This window comes from Syzygium oleosum, unplaced genomic scaffold (genome assembly GCF_021117445.2).
Source record: "Syzygium oleosum isolate NSW1041296 unplaced genomic scaffold, Sole_v2.1 Sole_v2.25, whole genome shotgun sequence".
In the NCBI taxonomy this organism is placed as follows: Eukaryota; Viridiplantae; Streptophyta; class Magnoliopsida; order Myrtales; family Myrtaceae; genus Syzygium; species Syzygium oleosum.
In genome coordinates this window covers 1,033,358-1,058,064 of record NW_026607509.1, presented here as the reverse complement: position 1 = coordinate 1,058,064, position 24,707 = coordinate 1,033,358, and the positions used below count along the sequence as shown (strand labels likewise).

Genomic DNA, 24,707 nt, shown 5'->3' with positions numbered 1-24,707 from the left:
TGAATCTCTCTATCTAGCTTTGGTTACTTCGATCAACTGATCGATCCTCAAATCCTTTGGAAATTACTTTGTCTTGACGCCGCGGACATGTGCCTTGCGGTTTAAGCTAAGTTAAGATCACGTAACAATCCGTTGCGCCAGGGCGAGAGACGCGGGTGATGCATGGTACTTTGGCAACTGGGCATGGCCGCACGGTTCATTTCGGATTTTTCCCGCGGCAATCTTTTCGACGCTTCTTTCTCATCTTCTGCGACCACGAAACGAAAGATTTGACCGTCATCGCACGCTTGGCTATTATTTACTGTAATCGTCATTCAGACCGCCGGTGTAATGCCGCTTTCGCGGGCCTTTCTGGGCGTCGTCATCTGGGGGAGGCTCGCTCGCGCTTCGTTTCCACGGTCAACTTGGTTAGTTCCACCCTCCTTGTCAATTCGCTTCCTTCTCGCGTTGAACCTTTTCTTGAACTTTGCATATCGCCTGGCTCATCGTCCCTCAGTGGTTCCGTAAGACTCCCAAGTGGCAAGGGCTCGACCCTGTTAATTCCACGGAGGGCTCCTGTTTCTCCGGTTTCGTTGCGCTCTTCTCTGGTTTGAAGTCGGGTCTTGGTTTTTTTCCCCTTCCTCGTTCTTGTTTGCTGAAAGATGGGCGACTTTCGGTGATTCTTGAAGTGGGGATAGACCGCATTTTCTTGAGACTCCGATCCTGGTGGAGGGTGTTTCCCGTCTTAGGAAGAACGTTAGGGAGATGACTCTGTCTATGTTCTTCAAGGACGCGAGGTAGTCATTTTCGGTACCCACGCATCTTTTATTGATGTCCTTGAGTGAAATTCCAGTTTCCAATCTAATTCCTCCGTTGTTTGTGCTGATGTTGCTACTTTCGTTTCACGAATTGTAATCCGGGCTGGCAGCCAGGTGTTGCCACAACTGTAAATAGGGCAAGTTTTTGTGCATGAAATATGACCACTTCCATATATTCTGTCGGGGCAATTTAGGGTTAAGTGGTGTGAGAAGCGTATGCTTCCCCTGTCAAAGATCACTGGTCTTTTTGCTTTTACTATTCATTTCTTGTCATTGGAGAAGTTTTATATCCGACAAATCGTTCAGTCCAGTATACGATATGTCATGCCTAATTGTCATTTGGAATGCGGTGGTCAGAAACGTGTTCAAGAAAGATCAGCTCGGTGTTGAGATAGCGCAGATTGCGCTCCCTGCAGCTTTGGCTTTAGCAGCAGATCCCGTTGCTTCTCTCATTGATACGGCCTTCATTGGCCATATAGGTCGGTCATCAGCTCCTCTTTTTAGTTATTCAGGATACTCTGTTGGGTGATACATATTTTTGCTTCATATCTATTGTAACATCTCATGGCCTAGCTTTCATCTCTTCACTGCCAATTGACTTCCCAAGAGTGAAAGAGCGCTTCAATTAGTGATGCGATGGTGCTAAGGAACATACGATCTTATTGATTGAATCTGGATAATTCATGCAGATCATGCCTTTACTGACGGTGCTTTGTGTATCATGCTAATATTTTTGTAATTGGTGTTGATTCTGTTTGAGAGTAAATACCCACACTGTTGGTATATAAGAGTGTGCTAAGATGAAATGTGAAGACGCGTTTTGTCTGTTATTGGTATTCATTTTCTGTAGGTCCTCAAAGTCATTGGAACGGCCTTAGGAGTATCAAAAATTGATGGAAACTTCATAAATTTGTTCTCAATTTGCACTTGTATGTTTCAACACTCAAGAATTTCGAAAGCATTTAATATACTTGTGCTCATTTCTTCAATCTTCAAATATGTTAGGTTGAACATTGTGGAGAATTAATCCCGGGCGCCGCAGGGTGACTTAATCGGTGCACGTGTGTGGTGGCTAGCACGTGTCGCCCCCAGGGTTTACCTCCCGGCTGTCGGCCGTGCGGGGGTTCCCTGGGTTACCAAAAAAAAAAAAAAAAAAAACATTGTGGAGAATGACCACCCGCCTGGGTGGCGTCGCTGGAGCGGGCGCGCTTCCTCTCGCAAAAGGTTGAGCGTTCGAATTCCGGGCGCCGCAGGGTGACTTAAGCGGTGGCACGTGTGTGGTGGCTAGCACGTGTCGCCCCCAGGGTTTACCCCCCGGCTATCGGCCGTGCGGGGGTTCCCTGGGTTACCAAAAAAAAAAAAAAAAACATTGTGGAGAATGTGCATTCTTGTTGTGTTTATGTGCCTTCTCTCTAATGTGCTGCAAAACCCGATGTTTTTCTCTATATTTCTTTCATTTGACTGTCAGTAACTAAATACATCTCTTTGCCATTTCACATTGTGACTTCCTCTCTTCGAAATCTTGGGTGGGATATATGCAGGTCCGACCGAGCTTGCAGCTGTAGGAGTCGCCATTGCCGTTTTTAATCAAGTGTCGAAGATTACAATTTTCCCTCTCGTCAGTATTACAACTTCGTTCGTTGCGGAAGAAGATGCCATAGAGCAATTGCATATTGAAGGACAGAAAAACAAAAATGGAGACAAATGGTTTCCCGTTGACAAGGAAAGCGATGTTGAAATGGAAGAGCTGTTACCTCAGAGCGGTACGCTCTATTTAGATCGCCTTTCTCATGAGCCTACTCAATTCCTCGAGAGCACATTGATAACTAAGGCTCCTCCTGCTTGGTCATTTTGATTGTCTGTTATCAGTGCCACTTTTTGACATGTTTGAAAACCGAATTTCTCTTTTGGCAGATTCTACCAGCGAGTCATCATCCACTAGTACTAGTTACGATAAAATGGCTAATCTTGACAATAAGAGAAGACATATTCCATCAGCTTCATCGGCATTGGTCATCGGGAGCGTACTTGGGATAGTGCAAACTTTGTTCCTCATATTTTCTGCCAAGCCAATCTTAAACTACATGGGCGTGAAGCCTGTGAGTTCTGTGTTTTTCGGTTATGCTCTTATTATGAGGAAACCCATTGTGCCTTGTGTTGAGGAGATTCGGTCATTCTACTTTCAAAACTGATCTGCTTTTCCAGTCCATGTGGTTTGGATTATAACTTTTAGTCCAGCAAATTTTTTTCCTTCAACTTGGCACATGTGGCTAATCATACTGAGACTAGGGATATCTCTTGGTGCAGGACTCGCCCATGCTAATGCCTGCTCAAAAGTACCTAACATTGAGGTCACTTGGTGCTCCGGCTGTTCTTCTCTCTTTGGCCATGCAAGGAATCTTTCGAGGATTTAAGGATACAAAAACTCCTTTGTATGCGACAGGTGAGCTGAAGGCTCCTTCTGCCAAACTTTCTTTTATCTACGTGGACTTTTTGGTGCCAGCACAAACTAGAATTGAGTATTGCTATGGATATGTGCGGGCATCCAAAGAAAGGAAGCCAGTGCATTAGTCTTCTGTGGAATGCAGATTTTGCTTTCTGCCTCTTACAGAGCAGCTTGGATGTCTGCTATATCATGTCAATTTGTGTGTTTAGTTATCCGTGTTGGCAAAAAAGCCATTTGAATAGATATATTTAACGGGGTCTGATTGCTTCAATGTATGCATTCAGACCTCTGAGGTTTTGACTTTCACCAAGTACCCTAAAGAAGCAAGAGCTTGGTTATAAGCAGCATTTACAACGTTTTGAAGCATGAGGAAATTCATTGCTCATGGCATTCCCTCCACGATGAAAACTTGCATATTTATACGTAGAGTCGAATAGAGACAATGATGCAAAGCTCACTTTATTTGAAGGAATAAATTCTTGGCTTTGCTGTACTTTATTTTTTACTTTCGGTGAATAAAATCTTCTTTCATAAAACCTTTCAGCTCCAGCCTTTGTGCAAAGATGTTGATTGATAAAATGGTTCAGAGAGGGCACATCAAGATCATGAGATAAATTCCTGTCTCTCAGATATTTAGGAAGACACATCTAGTGTGGTATGCCTACTAGATATTACCTTTTGGAATTGCTATCACTGTGGAGGGGCCAGCAAATGGGCCATGGATATTGAGTTCCTTAACTTAGATACTCACAAAAATGTATTGTCCACATCATATAGCATTTGCATCAGCAGAAGTTCAATGTATACAATTTTTGTTATTATCGCAATTCAAAGGTATGTTTTTAATTGGTTTTAAAGATTAATTCAGGGTTTTTGATTTCCATTTAGTGGTGGGTGACGCTTCAAACATCATCTTGGATCCGCTCTTTATTTTTGTTCTCCGGATGGGCATCAGCGGTGCAGCAATTGCCCATGTTATATCTCAGTAAGTTCTGCATGTATATAGACGTTTTCCCCTTCTGTGATTTCACTTTTGCCTGATAATGATGCAACTTTCTAGGTGGTTTTACTCTCTGACACGGTAACTTGTTATGTTTAGGTATTTGATTTCACTTATACTGCTGTGGAAATTAATGTCACAAGTTGATCTATTACCTCCAAGCATTAAAGATCTCAAATTTGAGCGATTCCTGAGGAACGGTAAATTTTATATGCTTGTCAGCTCCTGTATTTTTTTGGTTTTTACTATTCTTTATAAGTCCATCCTCATCTTCGTCAAAACCCGGCATTGTTCTTTTTAATCTTATGAATGATGCAGCTACAAATAAAAAAATTTAATTTGATAATCTACAGATAAATGAATATGTAAGATTTCTTGTTAGATGGCAACGCCATTTTCTCTATGCGGTATTACGAGTTTCTTCTCTAGATTGGACACGATTGGTTTTCTTTCTTTTAACGATAACCAAGGACATGATTAGTTGATTTGCTGAAGTTATGCAAATAAAAAGGATATAACCACTGCTTGTGAAGCATATTAGATGAGAAACATAACATTGAATGCCGTGGCACATTTTCTCTCTGTGTATTTGTTTGAGTTAGTTGTATGACAGCTAATATTCATTGAAGTACTAAAAAGTCGGATTATTTTCTCATTGGCATTTCTAATTTCTCCAATTCTGATTATGACGAAATTATATCAGACTTGTCCTGATTTGCTCCTTCTCACATCATTTCTTCTCAAACTTGTCTCGTGTTCATATCTTGTGGAAAGTAGACGGGTCTGGTATATGGATGAACACAAATGTTTGTAATAAATGATGAAATTTTGGTTTAGTGGTTAAGCTGACCTATCTCTGTGCATTTTATTCCAGGATTTCTCTTGCTGGTGAGAGTGATTGCTGTAACATTTTGTGTTACCCTGGCAGCATCGTTGGCTGCCAGGCATGGAGCAACATCAATGGCTGCCTTCCAAGTTTGCCTGCAAATTTGGCTTGCAACCTCTTTGCTTGCTGACGGATTGGCTGTTGCTGGACAAGTAAGAAATGAGTGGCTTAAGTTTTTATGTTTCGGTAAAACAGAAAATGAATGGTTGAAACAAGTAAAAGAGATGTCACAAGTGATGTCTCATCGAAATCAAAGAAATGCCTTGGTGAACATGCATAGTTTTCCTGAAGATCTTTTTTTTTTTTGAGGATGTAAAGTGATGCGTAAGCATCGAATGGTAGATGCTGGAAACAGCAGAAACAGTCTTCCCTAGTATTCTCAATGTCGTTGCTCCATCTTATGAATGATGCATTATTGAATGTCAACAGACGTAGGTATGCATTTTTGGCAAGTATTAGAACTTGAAAGTTGCTAATTGGAATATGTTTTAGTGGAAGAAGTTATCTTAGATGGCTTTCTCAATTCAATTCCTTGAACAAGAGTTACTTGACTCAGTGTTTCATCACGTCTCTGCTGTTTTCTTCCATCTACTTGCTCTACTGCATCAGCTTAAGGGTTGGGGTATTTGTTGGCTCAGTAATTTACCTATCTCCTTTGTCACCGTTCTACTATTAGTCTAGAATAAGTGCTCGCAAGAGAGCTCTGTAGTTTCCCTGGGAGATTTACAATCTAATTGAAGGATCACATAAGCGTTTGAGGATAATTACCTGGAGATTTTGAGGTGATAATGCTGGTGCCTGAATCTCATAACTTCTACCTCGGTTCAGACCTATACATCTTATCTGATTGAGTGCACTGTAAACCATAATATTTATGGACTAATTTTATGTTTTCCCCGATAAAGCCTTAAGTTTCTTTTTAGTGAAACTATTTCCAATTTTTCTTCTCAAGTAGTTTGAGATGAGTTTTATTTTTCTCAGGCAATCCTTGCAAGTGCATTCGCTAGGGGAGATTACGAGAAGGCCACGTCAACAGCTTCTCGTGTATTGCAGGTATATTCAAATATTTATCCTGACGGAGTAGCTTTTGTCAGCTCTCTATATTCTGAAACGCCTTTGATTTTGATATGCAGTTGGGTTTGGCCATGGGGCTAGTTCTCTCTGTTGTCCTTGTCGCGGTGTTACAGTTTGCTTCCAGATTATTTACGGAAGACGCTGGTGTTTTACATCTTATTAGTGTGGGGATTCCGGTATCTCCCTTTCCTGACCTTGAATTTCAAGAAAATTCTTCCAAATCATCCGAGACTGAGTTATACCGGAACTGAATTTTTTTAACTTTTGCTTGTTAGTTTGTTGCAGTGACTCAACCCATCAACGCTTTAGCCTTTGTTTTCGACGGAATCAACTATGGCGCGTCTGATTTTGCATATGCAGCCTACTCAATGGTATGCGACTGAAGATCTTGTTGTTTTAGAGATTATACTATGCACTGCTTCACGCATAATGAAATTGCATATGTACGAAAGCATAGTTTTTAAGATAGGGCCTTGTTTTTTTTTGGTAAGGTAAGATAGGGCCTTGTTTCTGACCAAAAAAAAAAAAGAAAGGGACTTGTTACCTTCACATTTGAGAAAATTAAACGGCGCATCTCTCTCTATCTCTCTCAACTTCTTTTGTTTTATTTACTTGCAGGTGCTGGTGTCTGTAGTGAGCATTGTATGTTTGTGTTCACTGTCCTCAGCTCACGGTTTTATAGGGATTTGGATTGCTTTGACCATCTATATGACTTTGAGGACATTTGCTGGTTTCTTAAGGTAATGCTCTGTTTCTATAAAGGCTCTTTGCGCCTTGTATCTCTTTCTAGATGCCACAAGATACACATCTCAGCTCTCTAAATTTTTTGTCTCTTTAGTCGCATTACTGATAATTTTAGTTACAAATGAGAATTCTCATCTTACCAAACACCGATTTTCGGAAATATGCAGGATCGGTGCTGGGATGGGACCTTGGGGATTTCTAAAGAACTAATTGCGGCCTCGACCTTCATTCGTCATTTGGTTTTCTGCATTCCAACATAGTTTCCTTACACTTTGGATTGCAGAGAAATCGCACACCATCACGTGATACTATCTTTGCATCATTTCCTTGACGTGATACCTCCACACTTGTATTTAGATCGTTCCCCGCAATTTGAAGTGCAAGAAAGTGTTCTGCAATTGTCTTTCACTTGAAAAAGACGGTAGCTTGTAAAAGAAGGGACGGGGGAGACCTTTTTTTACCATGTATAATCAGTCGTTCTATTTCGCATATCCACTGGTCTCATCATTGGCAAAGGACCAATTGTTTGGACTTCCTATCTTGATACCGTTCGAGTTTTACCCTAGACAAAACTTATATAGAACCAGAGTTATAATTTTGATGTTTCCAGGTTACGAAGCACTCGCGCAATTTTCCTCTGATAATTAGAGAATAAGCTGGTCAGGTTGGATCATTCGATGCGTGCTCTTTTGAGGCAAATCATAAACTAAAATTGTGCGAGGAACGGACATTCGAAACCAGCCTGTTTGGCATACTATCTTCCCATTCAAACGTCTGAACAACCAAATCATGGTCACTTGCTGTATCCTAGATTTGATAATCGTAGAGCAGAAACAGTTTTTGCGAGTAAGCTTAAATGAGAACGCTTGTGAACCGTGCACATACACGCCCCTTGATTAGAAAGAATGTTTCCACCGCTATGCCATGTTGAACGAAGTAAAACCCCCCAAAAGCCAAAATGTGAAATTGGGAAGACTTGTTTCCACCACTACGCCATGTTGCTGTGGGCGTCCAAATCGATGCTTTTTAGCTACCAAACAAGATGCATGGGGACAAACCTAACCTAGAAATCCAACATCAAGACCTAGGACTAGGAACTTTGTCCTATGAATCTGATGCCATGAAAATATTCACATTCGCCATCCCACGGAAGAAAAAATAAAAGGACAGATGAGATCGCAATCCCATCCATTCTCTTTCGAGTTGTGGTGGTCGTTTTCTCTCCCTCTCTGATATTTCCATAGATCATTCTCTCTCTTTCTGTCCTCTTTGTCAGAAGATTGGAGAACCTAAAGGCACCGAAAGGTGTCACCCCCCAATAAAATGAGTGACTCGAATTTCCTCTCGACGCGCACACCTACTCCTCTCAACCTTTTATCCTTGTCTGTCTATTCTGTCTTTGTTTAATTCTCCCCAGATTTGCCAAAGGAAAAGAAAGAAAAAAAAAAAAAGAGTGCAAAAGCCATGACTTTTCGAGGGAAAACTGCTTTCTCAGCCGATCTTGGCATCGACGCAGAAAAGTGATAGTGGTAATCATGTGCGACCCTTATATCTAATCAGGAATGATGGGCGATGTATTGGCCCATATCCCAACAGGATAAGCAATCTCAAAATGCAGATGGCGTGCCCACTTTTTCCCTTAGATACCAGAAAGAGTGCCAACTGCATTCCCCATCAGAGCAAATTTTTCCTAAGGGCCACTTACAATTTAACATTCCTTGTAACTTGTCACATCCAATTTGATACCCACGTGGAGAGGGGAACGAATCAAGGACGATAATGTTTGCCTCCAACCTCATCTTCCACTGAGGCAAGATCCACCAATCTCTTTGAAAGCGTTCTTGATAAGTGCAAACCGCTGGTGTTCTCATTAAAGAATTCATTAATGGTTGGTTTCACCACGAAAAGATAGAGCTTCACCCATCCACATACCAGTCCCAAAGTGTGATCCTTTAGGGTAAAATGGGAATCCACGACAGCACAGCTTTCCATGACCCTTTTGAATAATTAACTGATCGACAAGCAAGACACTTCGAAGAAGCTTTCAAGGTTTAAAGAACAGAGAGAGAGAGAGGGCAATCACAAAAGAGATTACATGAGGAAACAAAAAATAAAGGTATTAAAATGTTTGATGGATTGTTACATCAACGATCATAGCGTCTCCACTTTCTCTACTACCAGCAGTGACTGGTGAACTCAGTTATTGGTTTCATACTACAACACCAGAGACATATCATATCCCCTCTAAGTTTCATCCTCACAAAGATTGAAAAAAAAAATCCTCAAAAGAAAAATGTTCATAAACTCTCTTTTGATCTTCTTCGTCAAGGGCGCAAATGAATCAAAAGAGCAAAAGAATGGAACAAACATTAGTCCCCCAGTTCCATTTTGATGAAATATGATAAGAAGGCAAAAAGGAAATGACAGTAATATGGACCTAAAATTGGAAATATTAGAAAGGAGAACACCAAACCTGGGTTTAATTTCTCTTCATAACCCAGAGGGTCTTCCTATTTTTTCCCTACTTTCTGTTGTAATAGAATGATAAAATGGTTAAAAATGAATTCCCTTTCTCCAGTGACTTCACTTATCCCTTCCCTGCCTTGTTATCTTCTTCCAGACCCACCACCACCATCAAAAATTTCCAGAAAAAACATAGTATTTACCAAAAAACCTTTCCGCTGTCTAGTTCCTCAAGGCCATGTAGGAAAAAAAACAACCTAGTTTTGCTGCGCCACGAGCGGATCAAGCTGCATTTGTTGGAGCCATGCTCCCAACACTTCGTGATCAACTGATTCCATCTGCGAGCTGATGCTCGGAACCTCACCAGATGAAGCGGGGGCTGGACCACCAGAGAGAGTCGATGAAAGCTTTTCTTTCATATCGGTCGGAGATTCTTTAACGAGTGATTGAACCCATGAAAGATCGGGCTCCTCGCCATTGTTCCCAAGCTCGAATGAATTGGACCTGCGAAGCTTACCTAGTTCATCTGCACTAACAGCCCAGTCAGGTTTCCCATTTGTAGTCCCCCATTTCGACCAAGAACCCACGGGGGAACCCACAATGGCAGCTGAGTTGGAACCAAGCTCGCGAGAGCTTAGGCTGCGTAATTGCTGCTGCTGCTTCTCTCGTTGAGCTAACATTGACACACGAGAACTCATAGGAGAGATGGGATCCATGTTCCGAGGGGACATTCGCCCGGATTGAACACCGAAAGACGCTTGCAACAAAGGATGGTCAACACTTTTAGGAGAAAAGGTTGTGTTGATGGGTGATAACATGCTCTGCTGCTGCTGCTGAAACTGATTGATGACTGCAGATTTGTGCGTTGGCGAAAAAACCGCAGAAGCCAGTGCTTGATCCGCGTAGCGAGGGGATGAGCTCTCGGCAGAGAAGAGCTCATCAAGGTTTGAGGGGGTCAGAGTCTTCAGCCGACCAGAACGGTTCAATGAATTAGCACCCATCGATTGTTGTGAAAGGACGGATAACTCATTTAGGAGCTGCTGCTGTTGCACATCATAATCTGACAGCAAGTCAAAATCCTCCTGAGGAATATCTCTCGCGTTAAGAGAAGATCTCAAGCGGCTGGACTGAAGATTGCTTCCGGGAAGATGCAAAGTTGGGACATTTTGCTGGGGCCAGGGTACAGATGGGTGTGAAATACCATTAGCAGATGGAGACATGGGAGGAGTGAAGGGTGAAGGGGACATGATGGATACTGACGATGGAGAACCAGGTAAGAGGCTCATGGCTGCAGCAAAATCCATGGCAGCAGCTCCAGAGGTGCTTGAGCGAGGAGATGGAACAGCAGAACCAGTGGAGACATACAATGGACGCATCTCTTGCTCCGTGTGGGCAAAGAAGCACACTCTCCGAGCACAACTCGTACCATCCTTGCATAACCGAGTCCGATACTGGGCAGGATGGAGCCAGCACTCAAAAACACCATGAGCATACTCACACATATCTCCACGTCTACAAGCACCCTTCCGGAAATCGGGGCAAGGGACACAGCTGTAGTGGAACTTCCTTGGATCCCTTCTACGGGCATTCTCCCCCGGATGAACAAAGGGACACTCCGTCCAATCATGGGAGTAAGCTCGTGAACAAGGGCGCACTTTAAAAGAATACATTCGGAATTCATCCGTTGAGTAAATGCTATTCTTGATATCTGGAAGAGATGGATCCACAGGGTATTCCTTCTTTTCTGATGCATAAGCAACAGGAATATCACTTAACTTTGGGTTCTTGGGTGAAGAACAATTAGCAGATGCTGGGGAACCATTTTCTGGGGAAGATGAAAGTGGGGGAGAGGTTGAATTGGAAGAGGCTACGGACACTCTCAGATTGCGTTCGCTTACAGATCCGTCGGTGGACAAGAGCTCTTCAAGAGTAAACTTAATTGAAAGGAGCTTTGGAGGAACTACAATAACATCCACAGGCCGGTGACCGTTAGCATCTGCTAAACTTGGGTCAGCACCAGCTGCCAGGAGCAGCTTCACGGCATCCACAGCATTCGCAGCGCCACCTGAGGCAGCACAGTGAAGGGCTGTGCTTTTGTCTGTGCCACAGGTTCGATTCACATCAGCATCAGATAGGGAAAGAATGAGTTTCATTACATCAACACTACCATATGTAGCAGCCACCATAAGAGGAGTTCTTTGCATATTGACCATCTGCTTCAAACCCTTTTGACGACCATACCAGTACCCAATCTCATCTATGCTCGAAGGTTCGCGTTCCACGCATCGTCTGAAAAATTCTGCGTCATTGTTGGCAGCAAGCTCAAGCAAGCTGGCAAAAGTGTCCTCAGTCTGAATGGTCAGTTGACTCATGGCTCAAAACAGGATCTTCTTCCTCACGAAAAAGGGGACACTTCAGTGCAGATCGAATGCAGAATATTACCCACACCAATCACTTGCGCATGCTTCCTTCATCTGAAAGTAAAGAGGAAATTATAAGCTTTTCCCGTCAGCGTGAATAGTGAATAAGAATACCAAGACCAAAGCTCGAGGCATTAACAACATCAGCATAGAAGGCGAATGACTCGAGCAAGAAAAAAAATTGACAAAAAGACTCACTGATTTGATGACAAAAGAAGATTTCAGACCTAAGAGGCTGAACTGTTGAAGAGTAACGAAAAAAAAAATTGGCACTTTCAGCAACATCAATCTAATAAAGAAGCCCTAGAATACAGACTTACTCCATATTACATGAGGCAATATGGTTAGCCGCCTAAGAAACTTAATCGAGTGACATCAGTAACCATCTATGAAAAGTAAACACTAAAAAAAAAACCTCCTAATAAGAATGTTCATCAGCAGGCGCTTCAATCGCCAGGGCCATCAAAAGGGGCCAAAGTCAACAATCGAACTAAGCATTTGCCGAATTTTTCTTCATTTTCTCATCAATAAGACAGAACTAGAAGCCTAAATCGATATTCCGGTTGCGACAATCGTCACCTTCTCCAATGTTTCCAGAGTACGGGTATCACTTCACTTCCACAGATTCGTGAACTAAACAGATAATCACGTTTCAAAAAAAAGAGAACCAATCTTTGTTTGAAACAAGAACTCGACCCGCAGTTGAACATCTGGCTAAACCTATTTTCAATATTGGCCCCCCCAAAAAAAGATAAAGAACCCATCTTCATTGTGTACCAGTCAGCACAACAACAAAATTAACACTCATCACACATGACAAGATAAGGTAAAACCAGAGGAAGCGAAACAACAATGAGGATCTCACGCAAATCCACAGCAAAATCCCTATTTGCAGAGGAAAAAAGAACAGTCGAAGCGGAAAAACAAGAACCCGCAAAGAACAGGCAAAGGACGGAGACAGACACAGCGTTTCTCAGAACCAACGCGGCACAGATCAGAGTTCGATTCGCAGCAGAACAAGAAAAACCCTCCACCCAATACCCACCAAGACCCATCTCAAAGAACCAAAAGATGGAGCCAAAAAACCAGATACCCTTTGCATGCGACCCACCAACGACAACACCCAAAAACAGCAAAGAGATCTTGCAGAGGGGAAAACCACAGAGCGATCGAAGCGAATCTTACCGATTGAACTAAGCCCAGCTCACTGAGTAAGAAGAGACCTTGCAGATCTAAAGCTACTACTGGCCCCCTCAGTCCAAAGCAAGCAAGCACGGAGAGAGAGGGGAAGATTGCCCAGATGAAAAAGAAAAGAAAAAACGAGCTTCACAGTGATACCCAGAAGGGCAAAACGAAGAAAAAACGAAAAAAGAATGAAACTTTCTCAGAAGCTCGCAATGAAGAGAGAGAAAGACACCACCCTGTCTCTCAAGGAAGAGACTTTGCTAGAACCAGCAGAGAGAGAGAGAGAGAGAGAGAGAGAGAAGGAGAAGGAGAAGGAGAGAGAGAGAAGAGAGAGGAGAGAGAGTAGGAACGGAGACACAGACCCTCTTTTGTTGTTCGTTCTTCGTCTTCCGTCTCTATTTCCCAAGTCCTCTCCTTCTTCAAGGGCAGCATCATGCGCAGGGCACCCAAAAAAAAAAAAAAAGGTTTAGGCCCCACAAAAAAAAAAAAGGGATTGCGAAAGGTGGGAAAAAAAAATGAAAGAAAAGAGAAAGAAAATTATTGACCTACTTTTTGTCATTTATTTTTTAAAATTTTTTAAAGACAAAAAAAAATTTTCACGGGGTTAGATAAAATCGCCCATCCAATAGAATCTGAAGGGAAAAAAAAAAAAATTTAAAGAAAGGAGAAGCAGGCGCACTCACTGACAATCAATCCCCCGCGAATTAATTTAATTCCGATCCTCGGCGCCAGGGCAGATGCGTCATCGCGTACGGATCCGGGGGCGAAACCGTAAATGCGAGCCGCGGGGATCTATGCCATCGGTGAGGTGGCGAGATCCGATTGGGCGAGGGTGAATCGGGACGGTGTCGTTTGGGTAAAGTTTGGGGAGATTATTATTTTAACCCTCCCGGCCCCACACCACCACCGCCCCCCCCGGTCCGTCTTTAGGTCAAATTACGTGGAAATTCAACCCAAATTCACCCCACATGAAGGTTAAATTCCGGGGTCGGGGGGTGGGGGGCGCGATCCCCTGCGGTCGAGCTCACGGGACGCGGCCGCGCCGCGTGGAGCCCCGGCGTTGAATCGCCTCGCATTTTACGAGATTGTCCTCGCGGGGGCTCTGGCGAGGAGCCCCCCGCCTTATCCACTCAGTCAGCGACACGTCAGCACGGAGGCCTGGCCCCTCGACGCATTTAATCAGAAAGTACCGGCGACTCGGGGCAGGTCGACGATCCGGGAGCACAGTGGCCACGACACGGAAGTACGACTCGAATTTGACGATGAAAACAACAAAGATCAAATTCCGGGCTAACAAAATTGGGCTCGATCTAATCTAAATTACCTCGTCGTGTATTGAGTACAAATACCGAGAGCCATCTAAATTGCCCGAACTAGCTCTTGATTGACCGAAATCGGCACAGCATAATTAATTCGAAATCGAACATGCTTGACACGTTTCCGTTCATCTTGAGTGAAAGTTAATTTATAATCATATTCATTTATTATAATAGCATTACATAATAATATTACGTCAATTTAGTACCTTTGTATGGCGTTTCGTAGATCTCAAACGGGAGAGCCTCTACAATCATACATCCGAGTTACCGATAATAATATTACATCGTACAATCTAACGTCTGAACTCAAGTGAATTTTTCCGGGGTCTAATACCACAAAAAAATCTCAAACCGATACATTTGCGATAAATCCCAAACCGATACATTCATAATAAATTTATCATCCATTGAAAATTTTACCGTCGAGTTGCTGAGTTGGATGAGACGTGATAATTGACGGATGTATTAGTCAAGAGTTTTATCAGTTTATAATTTTTCGTGATATTAATATAGTTTAACAAAAATTGAAAGAGGGTAAAATTTATCGCACTAGTTTTGGGTATTTCGTGCCATTAGCCCCCTTTTTTTTAATTATTTTGGTCGAAACTCGAGTGGGATTCACGTACAATCGGGAGCACGTGATTAAGTTTTCCCCACGCTTGGGGGGACCGGTGGGGGAGGTGGAAAAGTACGCGGAGGGAGGGGGGGGGAGACCGGTTAGGTGGGGGGGCCAGAGCGGGCCCGAGGTGACCGGCTGGGCCGGTGCGCCGGTGGGGGGAAGCGGGCGCGAAGGGGGTCGGGATTAAACTGGAATGGAATTGGGGCTGGTCTGGCGTCCGCCAATCAGAAGCGTGCTACGGGGTCGCGGACCCGAGGGCAGTGGTCAATTCCGGTTAATTGTGAGGTCAAATCACAGGGGGCCGAAAAAAAGGCACGGAGCAACCAACGAGGATTAAAGACGTAAAAAAAAAGGGAAAAAAAAAAGAGATAACTATTTTCGATAATAATTAATTGATTGATTATTGAGGAAAATATTAGCGAGTCGGGAGTTTGTGACGTGGTGCGTTGAGAAAAAGAGGGCGAGACGGGGAGAGAAAAATCCTGTCGTGCGAATAAGAAAAGAGGAAATAAATAAATAAGTAAATGAAGGGATTTTTCTAAGAGAGAAATTGGAAACCTTTTTCTTTGGTCAGCCGCCGCAGTTGACCCCCAAAAAAAGAAAAACGAAAGGGAAATAAACTGATTCTTTTTTTTTTTTCCCGTATTTAACGGGAGTTGTTTTTTTATGACCCCGGGTTTATTCACCGCATGGAAATGTTCAAATAAAATGATTCTAATGAGTTGAAAAGGAACGAAAGTTGGAAAGAGGGACAATGACGCGAATGTCACGATGGTAAAGTTTAGGGTTTTGGTGGTTTTTCCCGTATTTAACGGGAGTTGTTTTTGATGACCCTGGGTTTATTCACTGCATGGAAATGTTCAAATAAAATGATTCTAATGAGTTGAAAAGGAACGAAAGTTGGAAAGAGGGAAAATGACGCGAATGACGTGGAATGTCGCCCCTAAATTTTTAATTCATCTAATGTGCTTTCTAAATTTCTAGTGCATGTTCAACTTAATCCCTGAAACTACATGAAAATGTCCAGTGTTATCGTTTCATTAATTCGAGTTAACGTACTTTGTTAATTTGGCTCCTAATCCAGTGAAGGATGCGCAAAAGAAAAACCATTACACATGGATTCTTTAGATAGAGGAGGCAATATGGATCAGAAACCCATTTATTAACTCATTTTTAGTGAGCTCAAGTTGGATATGGGTCACTTGAAATTTTGAAAACATGTCAAAATGGGTTTGTAACATTAAAGCCCGAATTTGTATAGGTCAAATATGGGTTGAATATGAGTTTGACCCATTTAAGTTATTAACTTGTAACCTTGTAGGCTAAATAGCTTAAGTGTCATTTAAAAAAATTATTTTTTTTATTTTTTATATTTAAAAAAATCGCATTTTTTAAATTATTTTTAATTTTCTTTTATTTTTCTTTTTTTTCCTTCTTTTTCTCTGTTTCCTTCTTCTCCCGGCGACCGGCCATAGGCGAGCTTCGAGCTCGCCCGAGCTCACTAGAATTTGGCGAGCTCGAGGCTCGTCCAACGAGCTCAAGCTCGCCGATTTGGACGAGCTTGCCTACGGCCGGTCACTGGCGGCCGGCCGAAGAAGAAGGAAAAAGAAAAGGAAAAAATATATATATAAATATTTAAAATTTATTTTTAAAAATTATAAAAATTGTTCACTTATTTTATATTGCATTGAAGCATTTTAGCAATATAAATATTATAAGAAACAAGTTTTTTCCTAAATTGGATTTTAAAGTCTTTTAGAATACGGGTTGGGTCAGTTATGAGTTGGCTATGGGTCATTAGATTTACAATACATGAATATGGGTCAAAACGGGTTAAATGGATCAATATAGGTAGGACCATATTTTACCCAATCCACCCGTTTGACACCCCTATTTTTAGGTAAGATATCCAACTCAAATTATAATATAATAATCATTTTAATTTGTTTAAATTGTTCTATTTGAAAAAATGATTCTTCACGTTATTCGATGATGTGTATTATTATATATTAATTTGAGTTTAATATCTTATATGGAAAATCAATGTGTAACGCTATTTTTTTTGTCCACCCTTCAAACTTAGCAAATTGGAAGCCAAACCAACAAATTTTGTTAACTTAAAAATTAGCATAAGAATGATATTGAACGTTTTCATATAGTTTAGGGATTAGACTGAATATTTATTGAAAGTTCATGGATTACATTTGACAAATTAAAAGTTCAAAAACGACATTGCATGTTAGACTAAAGTTGAAAGACCAATATTACCATTTGTGTAATTAATTTTGTATTGGGAAAAAGGTCGCAATCTTTGAACTATCAATAAACGACCACCTCATGATAGAATCGCATTGTATATGTATCTATCATCGACCGGAGACTAATCGCGGTCCGTATATTGACAACCTGCAAATAACACAATTGTGAGAGAGATGCAAGTCAAATTTCTCCCGTCCAAATTTCAATTTTGCAAATTAATATAGAGGCAAATGAATAAGAAAGGAAATGCTAAATGCTTGAATATAGTCAAGTGGCGCATCGATTTAACATTTTGACTCACTAAAAAGACTACTTATCGAATGGTTTCGAAATTTAACGAGAGTCTATTTCAGGCATTTTCATTCACGAAATCTACACGTTAAAGGACCATCGAAACATTCCTAAGGAGAAAAGTACAAAATTCGAAGGGAAAAGCACTCTCTAAAATCTTAAAAGGGAATGCAATACGATTCTTAATCGCATTTTCACTGACTCAATCGAGTTGAAATGGCAATTGCATTTCTCATTAAAGGTTTGGGATTTGGTTGTAAACAATGTTTCGTCGTATCGACTCCAAGGTTTACACCCCAATCGCATTTCGCAATCACATTAAAAAAAATTTCAACAGGGCTTTTTTTCCCAAATTCCCAAAAATTACAAAGAAAAATTGCTTACAAAGGAGGCTCCCGACAATTTACCAAAACGTCAAGTCACGGCTAAGACCCCGAAATTCAAGTAAAAAAAAAGGTTGAGATCACGCTAAAGATAGAAAACGTCGAGTCGCACGGGACGTGGGACATTACCAAACGAGAGAACGACACGTGAGGTTGAAATCATGGGACGTTGGTGGTGACGATGAACATCTCTTGTTGCTGCTGTTGCTGTTGCTGTTGCTGTTGCTGGTCGTCTTCTCGGAGTCTCTCCCTTTCGCCGAAACGGGGACGTTTAACTACTTCCAGGCTTGCTCTCCTAGGCAAGCAAATGCTGCGCCCCCCCCCCCCAATTACAACCAGACGGTAGGGGCATTGGATCTGTCGCCGGCATCGCAACAGAAAATAACTGCCACCCCACGAGGTTGGCCAAACGTATCTGGCGATCTAAATAATCAAATTGGGCATCCAAGTCCATGGGAAACATAGGTGAAATCGACTGGAGATGTGGTCCAAAACAAGGTGGGGATGATGCAACTTGTCGCTGGACCCAATTTCATCAATGCCTCTGCCCCTCTCTTTTCAAAAGTCCGTCTGAGGTGCGATTGGCCTCCGGATTACAATTCGGGGGTCCGTTTGGTTGAATGAAAGCTGTTTTTGAAAAAAAAAATTTGGGAAATTGTTTTCCTGACTTTCTGGGGTTTGGATGATCAGAAAACTAATCGATTTAGGAAAACGCTATACATGGACTAAAAACAACGAGCTTAGATCGGAGAAAAACGAGTTTTCCTCTTGATAAGAAGGGAATCGCTTTCCCTAAACCGCCAAACAAATGAAAATTTTCCTTTAAAATGATTTTCATGAAAAGTATTTTCATTTATTGTGAAGATTTCGGCGTAACAAATGCATCCTTGGCTATCGTTGAACTGGAGAATGGTTGCAATTGGGTTTTTGAGTGGTAGGTTTAGTACGAGACTCGATTTGAAAAAGAAAAATCCGATACGACTTTGGAACAAGGCGAGTTTCATTTGGTGGGCGTCAATGCATTGTATTCCATGTAACCTTAGCACTGAATGACTCGTCATTTCTCTTTCGCACTAGGTTGTAATTAATTTGACCATTGTGGGTGCGTCGAAACAAGAAATATCGCATCGGCAATTGACAAAGGACCGAGCAATCGCTAGTAAGCTCATTAGCTCGAGTTTATATATGATAATTTTAGCTCGAGCACCCTGTTGACAATCTCCCTTCGGGACAAGGCGTCGAGCCCTCCAATGCACTTCGTCATAACCGGTGTTGGAGACATGATTTGATATCGACAAACATCTCAAGAAATGAAAAGTCAAATCCATTAGGATTATCCCATATTGGTTGTGCAAAAAGGTTAGCGGTCAGTTTATCAACGTGACCGAGAGTCTTATCCTTTTAGCTAGCTTTTGGGGTAAGAGAGGTTTAAGACCAGCTAACACTGATATCAGAGCCTAGGTTATCAAAAAGTTTAGACTCAACAGTCACACGGGAGAGACGGGTTGTTTTTGCTTTGGCCCATAACTCGATATGTGAGGGGGAGATTGTTGGGTTATCCAAAATCAATTGTAGAAGGGGTTGGTGATTAGTTTGTAATTGTGAAGGAAAATGTCACCCTTCGAGTTAACTCTTGGAGTGAGAGAGATCCAATACCACTCAACAAAATTTTCTGTCTTTGCATGTATACGCAACCGTGAGTCTAGGACGAATGGAGTAGAGATGAATCTTGTCAATTCAAAAGGAGCATGAGCTTAACAATGGGAACTAAGGTGGAGCTTGACAATGGAACTTAAGGGTCTGTTTAGTAACGTTTCTATTTCTCTATTTTTCTGCTTTTTTGTTCCCCATAACAAAAAAAGAATAGAAATCTGTTTAGTAATGTCAGTTAGTTTTTGTGTTATCCGGAATATAAAAAATGTCTGAAAATAGATTTGGAACAGAAATAAGAAATAAAAAAAATCTACTTTTCTATTTTTAGAACAAAAAAAGAAACAATAGAGAAATAAGATCGGCTCTCCCTCTTTCACAAAATATTCCCATACTAAACCCTAAACCCTAAACCCCAAAACCTTAAACCTCAATATACAAACCCTAAAACCCATAACACTAAAATGAAAAACCCTAAAGCCTAAACTCTAAAACCCCAGACCTCAAAACCCAAATCCCTAAAACACTAAACCCAAACCCCAAACCTTGTAAACCTCAAATCCTAAATCCAAACCCTAAAATCCCAAACTCGAAACACTAAACGCCAAAACTCCAAACCCTAAAACCTAAACCCTAAAATCATAATTCCAAACACTAAATCCTAAAACATTAAACCGCAAAACCTCGAACCTTAAATCATAAACCCCAAACCCTAAACTATAAACCATATATCCCAAACCCCAATACCCAAAACCCGAATCCCTAAAACCATAAACCCTAAACCCAAACCCTAAAACTCCAAACCCGAAACTCTAAAACTTAAACCCCAAACCCAAAATCATAAAATCCAAAATCTAAAACCCAAAACCCCAAACCCAAAACCTCAAAACCGAAATCCTAAAACCTTAACCTTTAACCTCAAATTCTAAAATCCTACACCCTAAACCGCAATTTCCTTGACCACCACTCAATATTTATTTTTTCCATAATGAGTAATTTTCTTTATGATTGTATTAAGACCATCCAATTCTATATCATAATATATTATTATTATATTTCAAGTTCAATTTTATCCAAACATAAATTGTTAAGTCCCATAAACTGCAATTTTCTCGACCACCATCGGGTATTTATTTTGTCTATAAGGAGAAATTTTCTTTATGATTGTATTAAGATCATCCAATTCCATATCATAATATATTCTTATTCTATTTCTAGTCCAATTTTATCCAAACATGAATTGTTAAGTCTCTATCGACAATTTTATAATTAAATGAAAAAATTGGGAGTTGAAATTTTTTGTCCTACCAAACAAATTTATGTTCTTTTTCTACTCTAGGAATAGAAATTTTGTACGGTCACCAAACACGTTTTTTTACTCAGAAACTTGTATAGAGAATAGAAATAGAAAAAACTATTTCTAAAAAAAAATTATTTCTAAGAACAACGTTACTAAACAGACCCTAAGTGGAGCGGATCCATTTTATATAGAAAATTCATTAGATTAGTTAACAACAGGCCTAGTTGGCTCGTGATTTAATAATTTTTTGCATCAAGATTGGGTTCAATTGAATAATTTAGGGAGTGCACGATTTCTTTCGATGATCTCCATGTGTTATGAATTCAAGACATGTTCGTGGTGGATGGAGTATGTGTTGGATTAAGTCAATTTATCATTTATTTCTTGTCTTAGAGATTCCCCCATTAATTAAAAGTGTTTCGATTAGAGAAAAGGAGGCATGAAGTGGGTTTGGAATTTGGAACAAAACCTTGAGTCAGGTACTCTTTTTTGGAGTTTTTTTATTAGGTTCAAGATATGTTCGAAAGTTTGCCAGATCTATCCTGTCGTCGCCCCTCTTAATCATCTCGAGATCGCGTGTTTACGTGACACGATATTCGCATCCACTTAAATCAATTATTATATTCAAAGTGTTCGATTTTTTTTTCTTTATAAAGGAAAGAAGAAAAAAGAAGAATGAATAGTCACACCACTCGATGCATAATAATTAACTTGGATGAATGAGAATAAGATTTTCTAGATCACGTTAAAATTTATTCCTAGTGGAGTCGAAGAAAGCGTAGATGGAAACGAGAGTCGACCCAACTTCTTGCCCGTGTTTTTTTCGAGGGAAGGGGGAAGAAAGGTCCCTCGAGCTTATCAACTAGCCTCATTGATTCTCTAGGACTTGTTTCTAACTCATCAAACAAACAAAAAAGCTCAAGCTTGGCAAGATATAGTTCTCACGCAAAGATGGTAGTGTCTCCGTTATCTTCATTCCAACGAATAAAAAAAGTCTTCTCAAGTTCGATCGATTACTATTCAAATCGTACTTTTAAAAATGATCATTAGGAAAGGGTAGATGACCTAAAAAAGAATTATAAAAGCACATGTCTCCAGACCAGTAATCCTAGGTTCTTCCTTACTTAATTTTTCGATATACCGATTAAATATTATTGCTCGAAACAATAAACGATAAGGTTCTTTTCTTTTTCTTTTTTAAGTTCAAGGATAACATATTCCGTGATTTAGCATCGTCATCTCCTATCTCTATCGACGTCGACACGAAGGAGCACTAATTCTCCATGCACTTGCATGTTAAGATAAGATAATGGACCCAACTTTATTTTTTTTTTCTTTTTGCACAGTTAGGAAAACAGTGTACCCAAGAATGTGACAATACCCCTTTTCTTTTCATATGACTATAAATAAATATATGCCTTTGGAAAATTCGCAAAAATCCAACCGAGAACCCAAATCCGATGCCCCCACTAAAATCCTAAAGGTCGATACTTTTGAAAGTGACTTTCTTGTGGTGCAGGTGGGCCCTTGTGATCAAAAGCAAGCTCTCACTACGTGTCTACATCCTCATTTTGTGATCACATGTGGACTTGTTCATTTTCCACCGTAATTTTATAGCGCGATAAGCTGACGTGAATTCATTCGTCTAATTAAGTTTAGATTAACACTAGATGTATAAGTGTTGTTATTAAAACATTATTTACCAAATAATGCGATTTATTTGCCTAGCGACGTCACTGACGTGATTGAATTTTAATGGTGTTCGAATATGTTGCGGTGCAAAATTCGTTTAGGATTTGATGTGGTGGAGGTGAATCTAACTTTTGATCTTGTCACTGCACCTGCTCTATATTTTGGGATAACGACAGCAATGTGGTTCGTAAAATTTTAATTTATTCAATATGATCCTTAAACTACAGCCCAGCGTGCAACGTATTTCATGAACTTTCAATCTGTTCAATGTAGTCCTTAGACTTTTGGTACATTTTTCAATTTAGTTCTTAAACTATATGAAAATATTCAATATTATCCATGAACTTGAATTACTGGAAAGATACCATTGAACATTTTCATATAGTTCGGAAATTAAGTTGAATATATACCAAAAGTCCAGGGACCACATTGCACATCGAGCCAAAGTTCAAAGACCACATTGAACAAATTAAAAGTTCAAGGACCAAACTACATATTGGACCAAAATTCATATATCATTTGTGTCGTTATCCCTTTTTTTATTTCCATGTAAAAAAACCATAATAAAGAGAACACTCGACTTGTGCACCGGGCAAAAACGCGTCACTTGAGTGGCACAAGGTTGCATTGAGGCACAGCTGCCTTTTCGTCGTGCATTAACAAGAGCTATACAACATTAACTACTTGGGTTAGCATGATCGGACGCGGCGAAAATTTTCAGCTCAGAAACTAAATGTCGCCCGATCAATTCCTCCCATTGGCCGCTTGCGAAATTGATCTCGAGCCAGTACCACTTACACGGACCGAAGACGCGACGTTAACATGCTTCATTTACTTCGCGAAACATACACGATTATAATAGTTTGTTCTACTTAAGATAACCAGCAAATAAAAATGCTTTCACTGCCGATAATAATTTATGTCTAAAGATTTTCGGGCCACGATGAAAATGCTCTTCGTTCATTTATTTTTACGAGCGATGCAAGCAATTATTTTGTCAATCACTTTTCGCAAAAAGGGCGCCTAACTACTTCATGTGTACTTCACGGGGCTCGTAGGTTAACTGATGGCTCCATCAGTGGTCGGATCTCTGCGCTCCGTGTCCTTCGATTATAAAGACGAAGAGTTTTTACTTTATATATATATATATATATATATATATATATATATATATTATTTTTACTTTTTTTCTTTTTTTTGTTCGTGGGGGATGGCTCCTCGGGCGGGAACCAAAAGTGGGGCCCCGATGCGGAGCATCGCGGAACACTTGTCGCGATCCCATTGCGTCGACGGTTCTAATCAATCACCCGTGAGGAGGGGGGGAGGGGGTTTCCTATCGTGCGGACGAGCTCAGAGTATCAGACCCGTAGCATCGGAACTTCGAAGAAGTGAGGGGGGAGGGGGAGGTTCCAGAAGGACCGGAAAACCCCCCACACTTTTTGCAGGTGAATTCCATAAAAAAAAAAAAAACCTCAAACTTTAGGTTAAGTTTTAAATCTGTTTCGAATTTTTTTATCTCGAAAAATATCCTAAATTTTAGGTACGATCTCAAATCTATCATGAATTTTTTTTTTATCTTAGAAAAAATCTCAAACTTTAGATTCAGTCCCAAATATGCCGCGAATTTTGTTCCGTGTAAAAAAAGGTCGGCAAATTTCAATTTATTTTCAAAAAATATACCCACCGTGATCCAGTCCCAACTTGACGTGGCACTTCCACGTTGATAACAAATCCACGTCGGCAAAATAATGAGGCGATGGGTACAGATCGACGTCATATTTTTACTTTGATAACAAATCCAACCCAATAAAAATTGAAAACCATTATAAGATATGACAGTTAGGGACGATAACAAATCCACCAAAAAAATATTTTTTAATTTAAACAGAAGCATAATTTTTAGGTTCGGTCCAAATTTGCTCCGAATTTTTCTTTCTCTAAAAAAAAGCCCTATTACTTTGTTGATGTAGATTTGTTATCGACGTGGAAGTGCCACATCAAATTAGGACTAGATCACGGGGTATATTTTTTAAAATAAATTGAATTTCGGTGATTTTTTTTACACAAAACAAAATTCGGGGGAAATTTCAGACCGGGCTTAAAATTTGGGGTCTTTTCTTAGATAAAAAAAAGTTTGGAGCAGATTTGGCACTCGACCTAAAGTCGAGGGTCGTTGAGG

General features: G+C 40.5%; 2 protein-coding genes across 3 annotated transcripts; one reads left to right on the top strand and one right to left on the bottom strand.

Moving 5' to 3' along the window:
• Window positions 1–308: 308 nt before the first annotated feature.
• Window positions 309–7,438, top strand: LOC115674743 (protein DETOXIFICATION 42-like). Of its 2 annotated transcripts, XM_030597241.2 has the most exons (13): window positions 310–776; window positions 1,155–1,276; window positions 2,339–2,560; window positions 2,712–2,896; window positions 3,105–3,240; window positions 4,132–4,228; window positions 4,343–4,443; window positions 5,118–5,281; window positions 6,111–6,182; window positions 6,263–6,379; window positions 6,479–6,574; window positions 6,822–6,943; window positions 7,115–7,438. In XM_030597241.2, exons 1-13 carry the CDS (start codon window positions 745–747, stop codon window positions 7,155–7,157), a joined length of 1,509 nt encoding a protein of 502 aa, XP_030453101.2. In that variant the 5' UTR covers window positions 310–744; the 3' UTR covers window positions 7,158–7,438. The 2 variants fall into 2 exon arrangements, 1 of the variants encoding a protein (XP_030453101.2); XR_008814439.1 differs by lacking the exon at window positions 7,115–7,438 and having other exon boundaries at window positions 309–776; window positions 6,489–6,574; window positions 6,822–6,878.
• Window positions 7,439–9,038: 1,600 nt separating this feature from the next.
• On the bottom strand, window positions 9,039–13,343 carry LOC115674742 (zinc finger CCCH domain-containing protein 30). Its single transcript, XM_030597240.2, has 2 exons — window positions 13,016–13,343; window positions 9,039–11,884 (listed from the first exon to the last, which is right to left on the bottom strand). The coding sequence occupies exon 2, from the start codon at window positions 11,780–11,782 to the stop codon at window positions 9,668–9,670; it is 2,115 nt and encodes a 704-aa protein (XP_030453100.1). The 5' UTR covers window positions 11,783–11,884; window positions 13,016–13,343; the 3' UTR covers window positions 9,039–9,667.
• Window positions 13,344–24,707: the final 11,364 nt, after the last annotated feature.